The 16959-nt window shown below is 40.7% G+C and overlaps 1 protein-coding gene across 13 annotated transcripts in view; it reads right to left on the bottom strand.

Moving 5' to 3' along the window:
- Positions 1-16959, bottom strand: part of HIVEP1 (HIVEP zinc finger 1) — a 127869-nt gene that overhangs the window by 41881 nt on the left and 69029 nt on the right. For all 13 annotated transcript variants that reach the window (XR_015290453.1, XR_015290449.1, XR_002861296.2 and 10 more), the window contains one exon: positions 16676-16729. Coding sequence is in view for 6 of the 13 variants with exons in the window: in XM_086902014.1 (XP_086758140.1) it covers positions 16676-16729 (54 nt within the window). In the remaining 7 variants the exon portion in view is untranslated. The remainder of the gene's footprint in view (positions 1-16675; positions 16730-16959) is intronic.

The raw sequence follows: 16959 nt of genomic DNA, 5'->3' as shown, positions 1-16959 counted from the left end.
TGCACAATGTATTAGCGAACTGGAAACCTACACAGCTGAAAGATATAACGTGGCTTACAAAAGCCTTAAAGGAAGTAAAAATGTATCTCTAATCTATCAATCAAGCAATTAAAAGATTAATTTGCTTTAAATAACAAGATCAGAATTTTCCATTATTTCTTTACTGCTTTATTTTTAAAAGTGTTGTTCAATACATGCCAAGTATAAAAATTGTTTAGGAAGTTGAAAAGAAAAGAAAAAATAATAAACAAATGAAAGTTATGCATTGCATTACATATAGAAAAAGTATTTTTCTTCAGTCTTTTCTGTAACTGTGCTGCTTCCATACCAATAAAATTCCAGTCTACAGAAATCATGAGAACTAATTTCTTATTTGTACTTCTGCCTCTACATGTTTTGTGATCCCAAAGAAGGAGTTACAGAATTGCTTCAGAATTGTCTATAAAATCTTGCAAAATGTACTTGACAATGAATTTACATGGCCTAAAAATTGTTTAAGTCACATGTTCTACCCTACTCCTGGATAATTTAGAAATCTTTATTATTATTCTTAATGGAAATATTCACCTTATGTTTGCTAACAACCAAATTTCTGGCATATCTGGAGAAAAAAAAAAGAACTACCAACAACTTTGTTTCACTTATTTTTAGCTTGTCATTCTTTTAGTATAAGTCTTTGCTTCGTATTTCCAGTTTATGTTGAAGATATTCCACTGCACGTTTCTTAATCTACAGCTACATGACTGCACAAAGGTCAACTGCATCAATATTTCCAGAGGCATCAACAAAACTGTCAGAAAGCATCAGTCCCCAAATGCTAAAGACTCCTCTGCCTTGCAACTTTCAGGAGTGTGATGACTCACCAGGGCCGTCCATGTACCCACATCCACAAACTGACGCTGAACAAAAAGAATGTAAAAACATCCTCAGGTATGAAAAAAGGATGAAGTTGATCTGCTTTTCTTTCTCTCCCTGCCCCGCCATGTGCTCTGCTCACCCTCTCTGCAGTCACCCAGCCATTCTCATCATTCAGTGGTAATTCCCCTTTTCCTCTGCTGGTGAAGTGGTATTTTTGAGAACTGCTGTCACCTCAATCAGATGCCTAAAAAGAATCTTTCTCATAAACTGTATTATATCAAATAGGATTAAGCTACCCAGGCCAGGAGAAGAGGGCATGATGCCACTGTGCTCAGTACCTCACTTTTCATATTCCAGGGACACCAGAGCATCTCTTTTGCACTTTGCCTGGTTGGCTTTGTTCTGCCTGCTCTCAAGACTCTACACTTAATTCTTTTGCTTCAGCATGAATTCTGCACTCAAAACACGACAAGAAAAAGCTGATGTCTCTAAACATGATTTTGTTCACCTACAATTTCTCTGATGCACTTTGCTCTATGCACAGGAAATAGAACAAGAGAACACAGGTGTGATGGTGTAGATAGCAATCTGCAGAGTAACTCACGCAGCAAATGAGGGAAGTTAGAAGTGATCTGATTTTTTCTTCCAAAGCATTTACTGGTGAACCAGACAGTGTCTTGACAAAATTATCTCAATGGTTTTAAGCAACTTCCAGAACTGCCTGTCTCAAAGCCTACCTGTTATTACAACACCCACTCTCTTTCTCTTCCTTCTAACGGAGCTACAGGCTTGAACTTAAAGAAAAGAGTAAGATGGAACCAAGGAAAGGCACCACTACCTCCTCCCTTGGTGCCATCCTGTGAACATGGAAGAAACAACCATTATCTACCCCTACAGTCCAATGAGCACCATAATTTTAATCTTATGCACTTATTTCATGCTGCAGAATTTCAGAAATCATTGTTGGCTCCCATACAAAGACCAGACTTTCAAATCCAAGTGCCTGATCTTTAGCTCCTAATCTGTACTTTGGCTCTCAGGGCACTACAAGTAAGACCAAGTCTCTCCTGAGAGTCTTCAACTACTAATTGGTACCTTAAATGAACAGCTAAGAGGCTACTCTGACAACCAACAACGCTAGTGATCCAAAGATGGAAGCATTCCCAAAAGAGAGAGATTGTTACTAAGGGTGTCATTCTGATTTAAGCTAAATTTTCCATACTCTTTAATTTTGATTTCACCAAAACCATCAGAAGCACTCATGAATCACCTCATTGGGTCTGTTTCCATAAATAAGTAAAGAACACAATTATGAAATAAAGAATTAAGTCTTGCTGGCAAATATAAGGCAAACAGAACTCACATTAAATGGCCAACAGAACTCATATTAAATGCAGCAAGGAATAACTAAATGTTTATTTTTTAATAAATTGCCTTTTTAGCTTCATGCCGATTCCTACACGTTGTCGTTAAGTACAACCATAAATATTTTCCTTAAAATTACATTTTTTCCCAAACAACAAAACCTTGATTACACAACCAACCCATACAACTATGAAAATGTTCACAGCCAACAAGTCAACAAAGATTTGCACATGATTAACAAAAGTGTCATGCTTAATTTTAAGTACAAAAAAAATAGGATTTTAAAACGAATCACCAATAAGTTTAACAGCCTTATTTCAGGTGACTAATTTCAGACTTCATGAAGTGGCCAGAGGGTGGTCGCTCCCTCTCTCAGAGGTCAGGAGGCAGATGACAGAACCTGGGGAACTCCAAATCAGCAGAGGTATTTGAAAACCCCTGTCAGCAGGATTAATGCATGTTTACGTGCTTTTATTACTGAGAACACCAGTCCAAACATATCCAGAGCAGACCCTTAAAAACACTGGATTTGTTGTAAAGCACATTTTAACATGGATTAATTGAAAAGAAAAGTAGGTAGGAGCTTTGACATTCAAAGGCTAAAGCAGTATGGCAGGGACTGGATCAAGTGTTCATCTGTACCAACATTTGTCCTTTTGTTCATACCAGCAAACAGCAGATGATTCCATAGGGCATGGATAAAGTGAGTATGGCTTCAGGATTTCACAGTGTAAGCACATGATTATTTTTCTTGGTGTTTTTAACAGACAATGTTGATATGTGACCCATCAAAGGTATTGTACTGACTGTCAGGCAGTTTCTCCAATTCTCTTTCAAGGGTCATTTCACACCAGATTTTTGGACTGGAATGACTATTTTACCAGCAGAATTTCTCATTATTAACCAAAATGCCAAATGTACTACTAACACAAGCTCCAGGAAAGGTGGACCTGTGTTAATATGTAGCACCTGCATCCATTTGAGTAGTGCCACTGACTTCGATGACAGCACACATTTTTGGAAAGTCAAATTAAATTTTAATGTCCCCTACCATCACACCCTGGCAAACCCACAAAATCAGTGTTTCTTAAGTTCATATAGTAAAAGTAATTGCAGAGAAAAATATATATTGATCTATACACAGCAAGAAATTACACCCAGTACCTCTGCCACTGAGTGAATTTTCCAAACTGAAAATTGGAATTTCATGCCATCACAAAACAATTCAGGAAGGAAGGGACCTCAGAAAATCTCTACTCCAGCCTCCTGCTCAAATCAGGACCAGCTATGGGATCAGACCTGAGTCCATAGGGCTGTGAACTAAAAAGTATTGGAAACCTTCCAGGAGAAAGTCTACACAGATTCTGTGAGCAACATCTTCCACTGCTTGACTGTCCTCGTGGGGAACAAGCCATTCTGCACCACTGCTCTTTCAACTTATTCCTATTGCCTCTCACCCTCTCACCGTTCTCCACTGTGAAGAATCCAACTCCATAACCACCTCCAAAACCACCTTTTCTTGAGCCTGAATGAAACCTGGTCCCTCAGCTTCTCCTCAGAGGGCAAATGCTCCAGCCCTGATGGCTGTGGTGACTCAACACTGAACTCACTACAGGTTTCTGATGTTCCTCCTGCACTGGAGGGAGTGGGGTGCTGCTGGTATAACTGGAGTATCTGAAAGTGGTGAAAGGATTGCTGAGTAGAGGCAGACAATTCCTTTCCCTGATCTGGGCATGCTTTCATCCATGCAGCCCAGGATAGTGTGGTCTCTCCTGCAGCCAGGTGTGCTGCTGGTGGGTGCCCAGCTTGCTGCCCACCACACCCCCAGAGCCTTTCCACAGAGCTGCTGTCTGGCCTGCCAGTCCCCAGCCTGGGGCTCCTCCTGCTTGGGTGCAGGGCTTTGCATTTGTACCTGTTGAACTACTCCTCTGGCTGTCCACCTAGCCAGACCTTACCAACCTCACCTGGATACAGCAATATTCTGGGTAACAGTGTCCCCTTGTCCCCAACTCTATCCAAGAAGTCATTTTATCATAGTTATTAGAGCTTGCATCAACTTCCATTGTTATGAGACTGGAACAGATAAAGCTGAATATCTGCAAAGTACTTTTGTTCATAGCCAAGGCATGGTTTGCATGCTTCCACAGGTCTTCATCTTGTAAGTCATCACAATCAGAATACACACCAATGATACATTCTCTCACTACACCAGGAACAGCATCCCCAGGAATCCTGCTTTTCTAGTTTCCTTTTTGCTTAATCTCTTTTCCCATTTGAGACTTCCATTGTGAAACAAATCCCACCATTAAATTCTGTTCACATTTCATCTTACCAAGGCAAAACTAACAGGCACCTCAACAAAAACAACTCAATATAAAAGCATTCTGCTCATATGGAATTTTGGGGTGTTCAACTAGAGACATTCCAAAAAATACCCATATTGCTGGCTATCAAAAATAAGCAATTGCTAAGAAGTGGCAAGTATTACATAATAATGTTTAGTACAAATGGTAAAGTTTAAACTACACAATCTACTGTTCCCACTAATTCCATATTTACAGGAGAGAATTGTGAAGGTATGACAAGACAAAGGTATGACCTATGACATAACATCAAGGAAAGGAAAAAGTATTTCTTGCCTTTGAGTAATGTTTCCCTGAAATAACAGGCCTGCCTATATTTCTCCTGTGAGGGAGAGAGAAGCTGGTGTGGGAGAGAGCAAGGAGCTCCTCAGCTCCTCAGATTTCAAGATCTCCCTCACCAGTGCTGAAGTTGCACTTACACTGAAGCTGAAAGGGGAGAATAATGTTCTGGATTGATCGAAGCTACAGTGAAGAGCTACAGATATGATCCAGTCAATTATTCAAACCATAAAAAGGTTCCTCCCCAAGAAACAGGGACACACATAACCTCCTAAGTGAAATACAGCAACTGACAGGTTTAAAGGTTCCAGCCACAAAGGTGTCCTCTGGGCTAGTCCTCACATATGGTGAAATACCCATTGTGAGGGCAGAGGGCAGAGCGGATTAGCTTTATAAATTGTGCAATAACATTTTAGCATTAGGAAAGGGAGACACCTTCGCCCCCAGGCATAAGGCTTGGACTTACCAGGAAGCTCTCCCATGATACAGTTTCACTTCAGATGTGAGAGGCCGCCAACCCTTGTTTGGCCTTGGAACAGGTGAAGAGTAAATGATAAGCTGCAGTCTGGGGCTGCCTTCCTGGCGGCACCTCTTCAAGTCATGGCTACTCACATTGAGACAACCTTGATTTCTGATGAGGTGTAAAGGACATAAACTGCCCTACACTAAAAAGACCAAGAAATACCTTCTTTAGAACAGTTTGGTCTCATTTAATGCATCTAGCATCTCAAGTGAGGAAAGTAACAACCAGCAGAATTTTAGCCATAAAATCAGCATGGTTGATGAGGAAGACCGTGAAGATCAAACGGCAATAAACATCTGAAGACTGAGGTAACACAAGATCCTCAATGGAGAAATTCCAATGTCCATATGCAAACAGGAATCAAATGCAACACTTCAACACATCTGAAAATCTCTGACCAAAGTGAAATAGGATTTTTTCCCCAAAAAAGAATTAATTTCCTGCCCAGCATGACACACATTAAATGAAACATGACATTTGGTACTGATCGAGATTTCCCACCATTATGGTGCAAGAGACCTGAATTCAGCAAGAGGCTGAATCACTGTGAGGTTTCATAGGACATGACATTGAAAGACAGAGCAAAAGCAATACAAAAACAATAGACACTGACCACACATGCTGTGGTTAATGCCTAACTACACACGTGAATTACCAGTGTATGAACATTCAGGAAGGGCATATACTACAGCATTTTAAACATCTGAAAAAAAATTTACAATATTTGCCATATTAAGTAGCCCAATGGCATTCACATAGTGGCTCTGCATTATAGCCCTTTAACAGTTCTATATTCCTAATCTACACAGAACCCTTTGTACTAATCTAGGAAAAGCAATCACATCTTAAATGCTGTTAAGATAAAGCACATTGACTATGAGTAAGCGGCGAGACAATGCTATAATAACTCTATGATAACTCTCATCACTAGTAACCGTAGCCTGAGAAGTTCTTCCTTGCTGGGCACTCCAAAGACAAGCAAAAAGACAGGATGCCTCCCAAGAGGCATATTAATGAGCTCCCAGTCCAAGCCAAAGCAGAAACCAGTTCCACCTAATTATCCATGTAAAAATAAAAGTTGCTTAAATATAAATAGTTAAAGAAAGTACAATGCCAGAAATTAACTAAAATAGCTCAGGGACATCCGGAAATTTTCCTTGCATGTCAGGTAATGTTGTCAACAGTTTTACAACTCAAGTACCTGTTTGTAATTTAAGGACGTCCAGTTGTTACTGGAAAGCTAGGATTTGTCTAGCAAATCATTAGAAAAACTTCCACCTCTAACACTGCTGAAGAAGAAAGGCCATGAAAATAGAATGATAGACAGGCTTATGAAACAGCAGCCAGTTTAAGTGTTTTCAGCAGAGAGCAACTGCTACGTGGTCAGACAAGACACTGAATACAAAATATACAAACATGAGTCTGGGGAGAAGAAACAGAAATGAAAGGAACAAGATGTTAACTAAACCATCCTTGCACATAATGATGTTCAAACAGAACAAGCTCCTTAGTCACATTCTCAGCATTTCTTTAACATAATCTTCCATTTGAGAAGTAGGGATCAAATGGAGCAATTTCCATATTGCCTGTAGCAACTCATTAGGAATGAAGAGTAGGAAAGAAATCACACCTAACCATCTTATTTAAAGACAGAGAAAGGAATAGGTTTGGCAAAGAGAGTAGGAAAAGTCCCATACAGCAGGTCTTTCTTTTGGGACTAAATGATGCTGTGAACATGACAAAAGTAGAGTAAAAGTCCATTTGACTGAATTCTAGATATGAGAAATGTCCTAACCAAAGAATATCTAGACTGTATTATTGTGCTGCAGGTGGGAATGATGATCTCTCCAGGGTAGGTTTGCTACAGCATCAGTGGGAAGCCCCCAGTTCTGAGACCTCTGAGCTACTCAGTCCTTCTCCCAGCCTCACCTGCCCTTTATCCACAAATGTGCAGTCTCTCTTTTTGCCCTCTCACACATCCATACATTCAAGGAGATTCCTAGGAAAGGCTCCATCCAGGTCAGCCCATAAGCATACATTTTATCCACCTCATCACTCATCATCCATTTATATATTATATTTTCCCTTCCGAAGCAGACCAAAGGAAACTAACAACTCCCCAAGCTAAAGGAATATCAGGAAAGTATGAAAAAACCCACTCATTACTCATATGCAAGGCAGACTACAAGGAAGCTAACAAGTAAAAACCTTGCATTTCCACAACTGGCTTGCTCCCAGCTCACATCAGCTAAAATTAGCACCCTATTGAATTTACTACGCGTGTGTGCGTAGGTATGTTCTCAAATTAGCCAGTTTGTTAGCTCAGCATCCTCCCACCACAAAAATGAGCTTGTTCTGGCCTCAGATTCTATAAAGTTGAAAGAAATCCTTCTATTCATTAAAGCAGGACTAAGCTCAAAATGCTGCTGTGTCTGGAAACATAGCCACTGATTTAACAATGTACTGTACAGTGGATTTGGAATAGATATACCTTCCATTTACTATCAGGAAGACGCTTTTCCAATGATTGTTTTATAATGTTAATTTGTAAAATGTCCCTTTGAAAATTATACTTGGAGGTTGGAATCTCTTTTGCTGAACTGTCACTCAGAAAATTTGCCATACTTGTCAGGAGAAGTCAAAATACTATTACTTTAATATCCCATTAGTGTTTTAACCAAGTTCTTATAATAGCTCCAAAGGATAAAATTTTCAATTTAAAACTGTAAATCTGTTTGTCTGCCTGTCAAAACACCATCAGCTCTTGCTATGTCTAGCACCAGCAATAGATATACGGAGCAGATTACATCTGCTAGTAGTCTAAATTAAATGTACGAACCGAAGAAAATTAAAATAGAAATAAGAGACACAGACATTGACTCACAATGCAAGAGGTTTACAGGAGCCACAAAACTTCCCTGAGTTAAGCCCATATTCTAATGCTGTCTCTCAGAGAACAGTACATGTAAACATCTCCATTTTTATCAGTTTGCCCCCACTGGCGAAGTGGGGACATTAAAATGTACTTAACCGTTGAAGACAAGAGCAAAGAAAAATGAGGTTAAATGATATCAGAGACTATTTCTGTTCCCACAGAAGTCAGGAGAGTTTTCTCACTGTTCTTTGTGGGCACAAACCCCTGCATTGAAAGTGCCTGAAGACAGAAAGGACCGTTCAAGTTGTCACTGTCATTATTAGTAGCACACAATGTTCCTTCAATGTGAAAACATCAGAGATTTTAAGAATAGATGTGATTTTATGAAAACGTGAGATCTTGTATGACATGAGCTATAGACACGAATAGTTCCTGCATTAAGCCAGACATAGATGTCTGAGCTGATGTAAATATATTAGGAACACATTTCAGTCTTGAATTAAAGCCTTACAGATTGACACACAATTTAAATAAACTACCCCTCAGATAGATGTATTGACATATTTAAACGCAGATACAAATACTTGATGAAATCAGTTATCAGGAAAATGCACAAGTGAATTGCTTGAAATTTCTCTGCTAAGTGGTAGTTTTGAACACTTGGAAGGTAAAAGCTAGGTAGTTGTGGTATATGTAAAAAAAAAAAAAATAAAAGCTAATCCTCTCACCAGCATTAAGTAACGAACATGACATTACTGTAACTTGCAATTTTTGAAGATTATATGCTTCCATTTAGAATGACTGTATTTCCAGCCCATAGGGTTGCTGAAGATAAGAATGGAAAGATGAAAAGAATCAAATGAAACTTTGGATCTTGGTTATATACCTTGCTCAAAAAGTAAGGCAATTTCCTACAAATATAAAATGGAAAGAAAATGTTTTGGACTAATGATAGTAAATTGGTACCACACAGCAGCAAAGAATCCAGAGAGCTCCTCTGCCTGTGAACATCCTGGAAAAATTCAGGGAAACGTGTGGAGGATGACATCACACTAAGCTAGTAAATCAAAACATGTAAATTATCTAGCATCACATTTCCAGATTTTAGTTTGATATCCTCCCTTCTCATTTGACTTCATATTTCCCACAAGTGAAAGAATACAGTACCAACTGCAGCTGTCTGGCTGTGTTCAATGCCAGGTTTGATGAACCTTTGAGTGACCTGGTCTAGTGAAAGGTGCTACTGCCCATGGCAGGAGGTTTGGAAGAGACTAGAACTAGATGGTCTTTAAGGTCCCTTCCACCCCAAACCATTCTATGATTCTGTGATGGCATAGGGAGCAGGGCACATCACCAGCATACGGTGCTCCCACATGCTTTTTTGGAGAGGTGTAGAGGCAGAAGGCAGGAATGGGAGTGCCTGTGAGGAGGGGAGAGGAGGGAAGGAACCTGGCTGATCCTTTGGGGCCAGACGGTGGGCTGGTGAGTTGTCTGCAAGCTGGGAGATGACAACATGAAAACAGCAGCAATCTTTAAGGTAAGACATATGCACTGCTTTGTTTATCTAAGCAGAATGATGGTGTATTTATAATAATTTATTTCAAACTCCCTCTATAATTTTGTCGACAGCATGCATTCATTTAACAAGAGGGATAATAAAGCAGGAAGGGTTTGGAAGAACTCTGAAGATACAAAATATGTCTATCATGAATCTGCAGCAGAACATGTATTTGTGAACTTAATTCTCATGTTCACATTTATAAAGACAAACTTTCTCACTCAAATCTCAGTGCTGTTCAGTTTACTAGAAAAATAACATTCTAGTTAAAAAAACCAGCAGATGGGCAAACAAGGTAAAGGGCATTTAATTTTGGTTGCCTCTTCTCCATGCCAACACACTGCTTTGAAGCGACTGCAAGTGTGGGAGGGGAACATATGTGCATGTGGATTGTGCATCTCAGAGAGTATCTGGTGGTGAATGCAATCGCTCCTTTCTTTTCTCTTTCTATGCAGGACAGCTCAAAGGTCCACTCATCCATGGGTTGCTCCACACAGCTGTACCAGGACTGAAGGAAGCAAATGGAGAGTCATGTTCTGCATACAAGCAGTGACTACAGAGCCACTGATTCAGCCTTTAGGCTTCAGAGACACATCAACACCCACTGAAAATGATGATGGAGGCTTCAGGCAGCTCCATGACAGAGGCTGGAAATAAAGGTGTACTTCAACAGCACCCCAGAAGTTTCTTGGACCTTGCTGGAGTCCACACCAGGGCTATGAATGGTTCTGGTGAGGCGGTTTCTCAGTGAGCACTGACAGAACCTCCGGCCATCTGAACATCTGCTGATCAAGTCAAGCAAAACTCTCAAACCTGCCAACGAAGTTTCTGTATCTCAAGATAAATATGAAGAGGCTCTACTAATATCAAAGCACAAGACTGGAAAGAGAGCTGATCTGGGTCAAATTCCGATACTGTCTTAGGGATAAGCCTGTGGCACCTCTTAAAAGCAAGGCTATTGTCAAGGCATCTGTCACAAATGGCCTCTGCAATAAGTGAGAGCAATTTAGAAATTCATCTTCACAGACTAGAAAGTGAACAACTATGCTGAGGATCTGAAACTGATGACACAGAAGAAGGAACAGCTTAGTATTTAAATTCCTGCATTTCCAGCTGAAGGCAAGAAACTGAAAAAGCTCTTTGAGGAATGTGGAAAGGATGGAGTGAGAAACTACACGACTTGACTGAAAGGCAAATGACAGACTCAAATAGATGCTAAATAGACCTTAGCACGGACCCTTTAATTCAGGTGGGTACTCCAAAATGAGTACACACTATCAGAATTGGCAAACTGCAAGGGACTAACACAAGGCACTGATCTGAAACTTAAGTAATTGCTTATTCCTTTCTGCTATTTATGGTATTGCCTTTTCTGGGGGTGAGACTAGGTGTGCTGCAACAAACTGAGCCAACAGAACATGGATCCTCCTAGTTCATGCTACGGAGCACAGACCTTGAAGGAAAAGTTATATTCAAGATGCAGCTATTCCCATGCTTTGTCTGAATAAAGTCAGCTGCAATTGTTGAGGCAGCATGTAATACAAAGCCTCAAATCCATAAGAGAAAAAAAAAAGGCTTTTCCTTGAAGCTAGACAGAGAGATACCTTTCTGTGAAGAAATCAGGAGAAGAGACTGGCAGATGCCTGCATACCCTTAAGAAGGTCTGGAATTACAAGCTCAGGATAGATTTGTTATACTGTATACAGCCTCCAGAGACAATCAGTAACCTGTTTAAAATTTTATGTATTCAATAGGTACAGACAGTACACCCATCTCCCCCTTTCCTGCATGTGCTCATTATGGCTGGGATAGACCTAATTTTCACAGAGGTTCATATGAAGCTATGTTTTGGATTTGTGCTGAACACAGGGGTGTTTTCATCACTCCTGGCCAGGGCCTGCACTGTGTCAGGGCCTTTCCTGCTGCTCACACCACCCCACCAGCGAGAGGGCTGGGGGTGCACAAGGAGCTGGGAGGTGACACAGCCAGGACAGACGACCCCAGCTGACCCAAAGGATATTCCAGACCATGTGGCGTCATGCTCAGCATACAGAGCTGGGGAAAGAAGAAGGTAAAGAGACAGACAGGAGGAATGATGGCATTTGTCACTGGACAAAAGTCAGTGGACCTCTGCTTTCCTGGAGATGGAAGAACACCTGCCTGATGACAGGAAGTGGTGAATGAGTTATTAGTTTTGCTTTGCTTGAGTACCTTTTGCTTTACCTATTAAACTGTATTTATCTCCATCCAGTTTTCTCACTTTTGCTATTGTAATTTGCTCTGGTATCCCACTGTGGGGGAGTGAGTGAGTGGCTGTGTGGGACTTAGTTGCCAGCTGGGGATAAACCTTGATACCAGATACCTTGATACCAGAAAACCTTGATACCTTGAAACCAGAAAATCAAAAACTTGATCAAACAAGGGTAGCAGCTTATTCAGAGAGATGAATTCACATCTGACAAACAACCAGGACAGCCTGCAAGTCTCAACTCCAGTGAGGCTGATGAACACATGCATGTCTCCAGTCCATCCCAGACCACCCTAAAGTCTGAGGACACCCCAATTGCCATGAATGAGAAGGAGAACAAAGAAATCCATCTTCCATCTTACCCAGAAATTTATCATTGATCCTTTTGGCTGTGACATGCCAAGAAGCAGTTACCTGAAATGATGGAGTCCTAACAGCCTGAGAGACCCCAGGACTGGTAAGCTATACAGAATATACATCAGGCCATGAGATGGTCCTGGAAATCTTTCATCCATTTCCTGGCAAATCTTGCTGCTGCTAGAGTTTGTCACCAACTTGAGCTACACAAACATTTTCATAACCAGAGAGAGAGGAATTTAGGTGGCAGTCAGCATAGCTGACACCAAGTGTGGTGACAGCCAAGTTAGTTCCACTAGTCCAAAGGAACACAATGATGGTGTTGGTGGCACTGATGTACCTAGGACCCAGAGTGCTGTGGCAGGCAAAGAACTGCTGCAATGAATAAATCAGGAAACAAAATGCTTACAGCACTTCAGAGGCTGGACTGTTTCTGAGGATGACCAAATCAGAAGCCTCTGTGGTGATCACAATCTGACAGAACTTAACTTGTCTGGAAGGGAGAAGAGAGAGAGATATCCTTGGAATGGCTTTCTTAGGAGGATGGCCACTAGCAGATCAAAGATACAGCAGCTGCATTCACCTGAAAGCTTTCCAGCCTACAATATCCACTGAGTCCCACACCACAGAAAACTTCCACTGCATTCTCAAAGAGAGATCTTGTGTTGTTCAAGCTCATCATCCCTTCCAGATTTTAAAGAACACCGTGTGGAACAAGACCTACTCTATCACACTAATTAAACCCTGTACATGTGTCAGAAGTCAAAATTCAGCCCCAAAGCAGGAGCACACTCAGGGTGTAAAGAAGCATTGGGAGACAGCAGCAAAGATAAGAAGCAGTACGGTTTCTCCTGAAAATTCAGAGTGGCAATTGGGCAGCAGAGAAAAAATTAAAAGACATGAGAATTAGCCAACTTGCACACTCACTAAGCAGGAAGCTGAGCACAGCCCCTAATGAACATGTTTCTGGTCTCAAGTGGTTATTTGAATCAAGGCTATCTGAATAATTTGTGGACTATCACTTCAAAAAATAAAAAAGCAGTTGCAACTTTATACTAAGTAATCAAAGTGCAAACTTGAAAACTATGTCTGCTCATTTGCTGTCTCATCTGTGCTTGAGTCCTACTCCAATTTGCACTTAATTGGATTACTATAGCTAATGGCAAAATGAGGTGTTAAATACATGTATTTCTGTAGTCAATTAAATTCAACTTAAATCCCACACATGTATAAAGTTATGACTGATCAGTGCACAATGCTACTCAGCAGAAACTCAGTGTGAATAAATTTATGAAAAACTCCTCCCCACAAATACATTGTGCCACTGACAGCTCCTCTGACAGAGCAGCAGTTAACTTATGATAAATTCCACAAAATTACATTTCTTAATCATTTCAGATAGGAAATAAACAAATCCAAAGTGATCTAGATGAACTGAAAACCAAAATAAATTAACCAAGAGGAAAAATATAAAATCATACTTCACACCAATCTCTATACACTGGATTGTGATTTACAATAACTTATGTGAATATGTGCATATTTTTGTTTACTTGTTTAGCTCAAAACATGTATTTTCTTTTTTTTCAGCAGCCTTCAGAGTCTAAAGCTTCAAATACATAATTTTGTGTACTTCATATTACCAAGAACGTGATCTACTCAGGCATGTAAGAAACTAAAAAAACCCCACAGAGCTTTTAATTTGAAAAGAATAACTTTATTACCTCAGTTATTTCTATATCAGTTTTCAATGTAAAATTTTATTTTTCAATTTCCAGCCATAAGAATTTAGGCTAGAAGCCAAAAATTAAGTCAAATCTCTCTTTAATTCTGAGATGCTTGAAAGTTGAGTGCTACCACCACATAAACCATTGTAACCCCACCCCTTCCAGAGTACATTGCAAAGTTTACCCTAGAGAATTTATCTTCCTCTATGCAAAGAGGTTACTGTGCCACACGTGAGAACAAATGCCTGAAAGCAGAGGTAGCTCATCTTTAGCTTGAACGTGTTCATCACAAAGAATCATCCAGAGCAGTATTACTTTTGTGAGACCAACAGCAACAAGAACAGCTATACCTTATGTGCCATGTTTTCACCTTTGGCTGGCAATACCATGTATCTATGAGACACTAAACAGAAATACATAAGAAAGATTTAATAGAAGGTCTGGTGTGTTTAGAAGTCTCTGCAAACATTTGAAGGTCTTCTATCTAACCAGTTATGTTTTATCTCTTCCACCTTTTATAAATATATAGAGCAACATCACAATCCTGGTACTCATATGAGACAGTTTATATTAAACATCTTGAAATATGAGACCAGCTACAGGTTTGGAGGGAAGAAAGCTGAGCAAAATATGGACAAGATTTATAAAATCATGAAGGCAGTGTATAAGGTGAGTATAGAACTGCTATTTAATGATTCACAGTGCTTGAGCTAGGGCACACCTGTTAAAAATGGAAGAAAAATTGGAAACTGAGGAGAAAAGATAAAATCATGTATTTTTAATGTCATTGCTAGTGAACTACTGCAGTTTGCTGCCAGAAAATGTTGGGTGCAAACAGCATTTAATCAACTGTACTCATAGATAACAGCTCCATGAATGTCTAGGTAATAAAGAGATGAAGCACACATCCCTAATTCAATGTGTGTGGACTTCATAAGAGGAAGAGGCCAAAGAAAGTGGCCAGGCTTATGTGGTGTCCTTAAACAGTACATCCTACCTCCTTCATTGGAGGCAAAATGCTGGGCCAGAGAGACCCTGCTGAGATCCACCTGGGTATGTCTTCTGCTCTCTGATCTTCAAAAATTTTTGAAGTTCATTGCTTTGAAAGTTAATAAACCTTCCAGGACAGAACATATTTACAACACTGTCACAGATGTGTCACAGGCTAGATGGGCAGCTCACTACCACTGAAAAGGTAAATGCCTACCCAGAAAAAGCCAAAGCACTGACACCAGATACTAGGAAACACCTCATATGCCAAATCCAGCAGCCCAAGAGAAGTGCAGCTGCTGCTGATCCTTGCCCCCAGGTCCAACCAGCAGCAAGGCTGAAAATGTCTTCCCAAGAGGGACATATACACAGAGCAAACACACGTACTCCATACATATGTACATATATACGGCTGGACATACAGATCCTGGACAGACACTCTGAGCACTCCTACCTCATCCTGCTCCTTGATCTGGCTAAACAGGGGAAAAGGTCTACTAATGGAAATACATCTGTGCATTCAAGGTGGATCCCACCAGCAGCTTGGCTCAGAAACTCAGTCTGCCCAGTAGCCACCCCTGGATCGCAGACTCCTCAGTTGCTGTGCCTGGATATCTCATCCCTCAGGGTTGCAGCTCCACTCCAGATGCTGGTGCACAGCATTACAGAATCCACAAAAGCTTTTCCCCTGAATCCTCCAATGTGTTCCACACACCCAGCTGGCAACACTGTTAGTCCAAAACGTGAAAGCAGAGCTGTTCCTTGACTGTGCATGGTGACATTTTCACTCTTGGACGCGGGCTGGGGCTCTGCAGGCACAGGCCTGAGGGAAGACTGGGCAGGATCACTCTTTCTCTGAGTCCTTAATTTGGATTTCTTCCTGCCCTTGTGCTCCTCTAAGCTGTGGAGGTGACCTCTCATGCCTCTCTCATGGTGGGCCCAGTAGTAACCTGGCAGAACTGTTTGGGCTCCCCACTCTGTGTCTGGGCATCCCTGTGGCATGCAGGTGAGATTTACCACACAACCAAACACATAACACTGCAGTCAGCTATTCTTGAAATGCAACAACTTTGCACCAGCTTTCTAAGCTCTAACACACAGATTAAATCTGCCACAGGTCATCTGTTTCTTAAAATAAGCTGTGATGATCAGTCCCCTTCCTCATCATCTGTTGGAAATCATCACATACTGCTCACCACAAACTGAGTACGGTTATTAATGATTAGGTAAATCACATGATGAATCAAGGGTTAGCACCCTGTGGTCAGCAATGTGCATGCCCCTGACGCTATAGCTTCAGCAACCTCATCAAGGTCAAGACAGCTACTTGAGTGGTTAAAACAAAGCCTTTGTGTCTCAGCTGAAGGGGGACATTACAGACACAGCCCTTGATCTGCAGACACATGGCTGGAGCCTCATCCAGCGCCCAGCCCAGCCAAGTCTTTTCACTGACACAGGAAGGCTTTGGACCAGCTTCTGGGATCACAATAGTTTATTTATTTTCTGTTTTATTTTTGGGGGGTTGTTATTACCTCTCTGTTGGTCTTCTGTTCCATTAAGTTGTTTTTGTGCTTCTTCAATTTTGTCTGCAAGAAAGAGAGATCACTATTAAAATACATATATCAAAAAGGTAAGATTGTAGTTAGTCATTTACTGAAATCAGCCTTGCAATATCTGCTTATATTTAGGAGTGATATCATTCATGTGTAACTATGTGGTACATTTTGAGTAATACAACCATATCAAATTTTATCATGTTTTACCAGGGAGGCTATTGACACATTAAATTACACGGAACCACAGAAAGAAAAGCACT

The sequence above is a fragment of the Cyanistes caeruleus genome, chromosome 1 (genome assembly GCF_971803275.1).
Source record: "Cyanistes caeruleus chromosome 1, bCyaCae1.hap1.1, whole genome shotgun sequence".
In the NCBI taxonomy this organism is placed as follows: domain Eukaryota; kingdom Metazoa; phylum Chordata; class Aves; order Passeriformes; family Paridae; genus Cyanistes; species Cyanistes caeruleus.
This window is presented reverse-complemented; position numbering and strand designations above follow the sequence as displayed.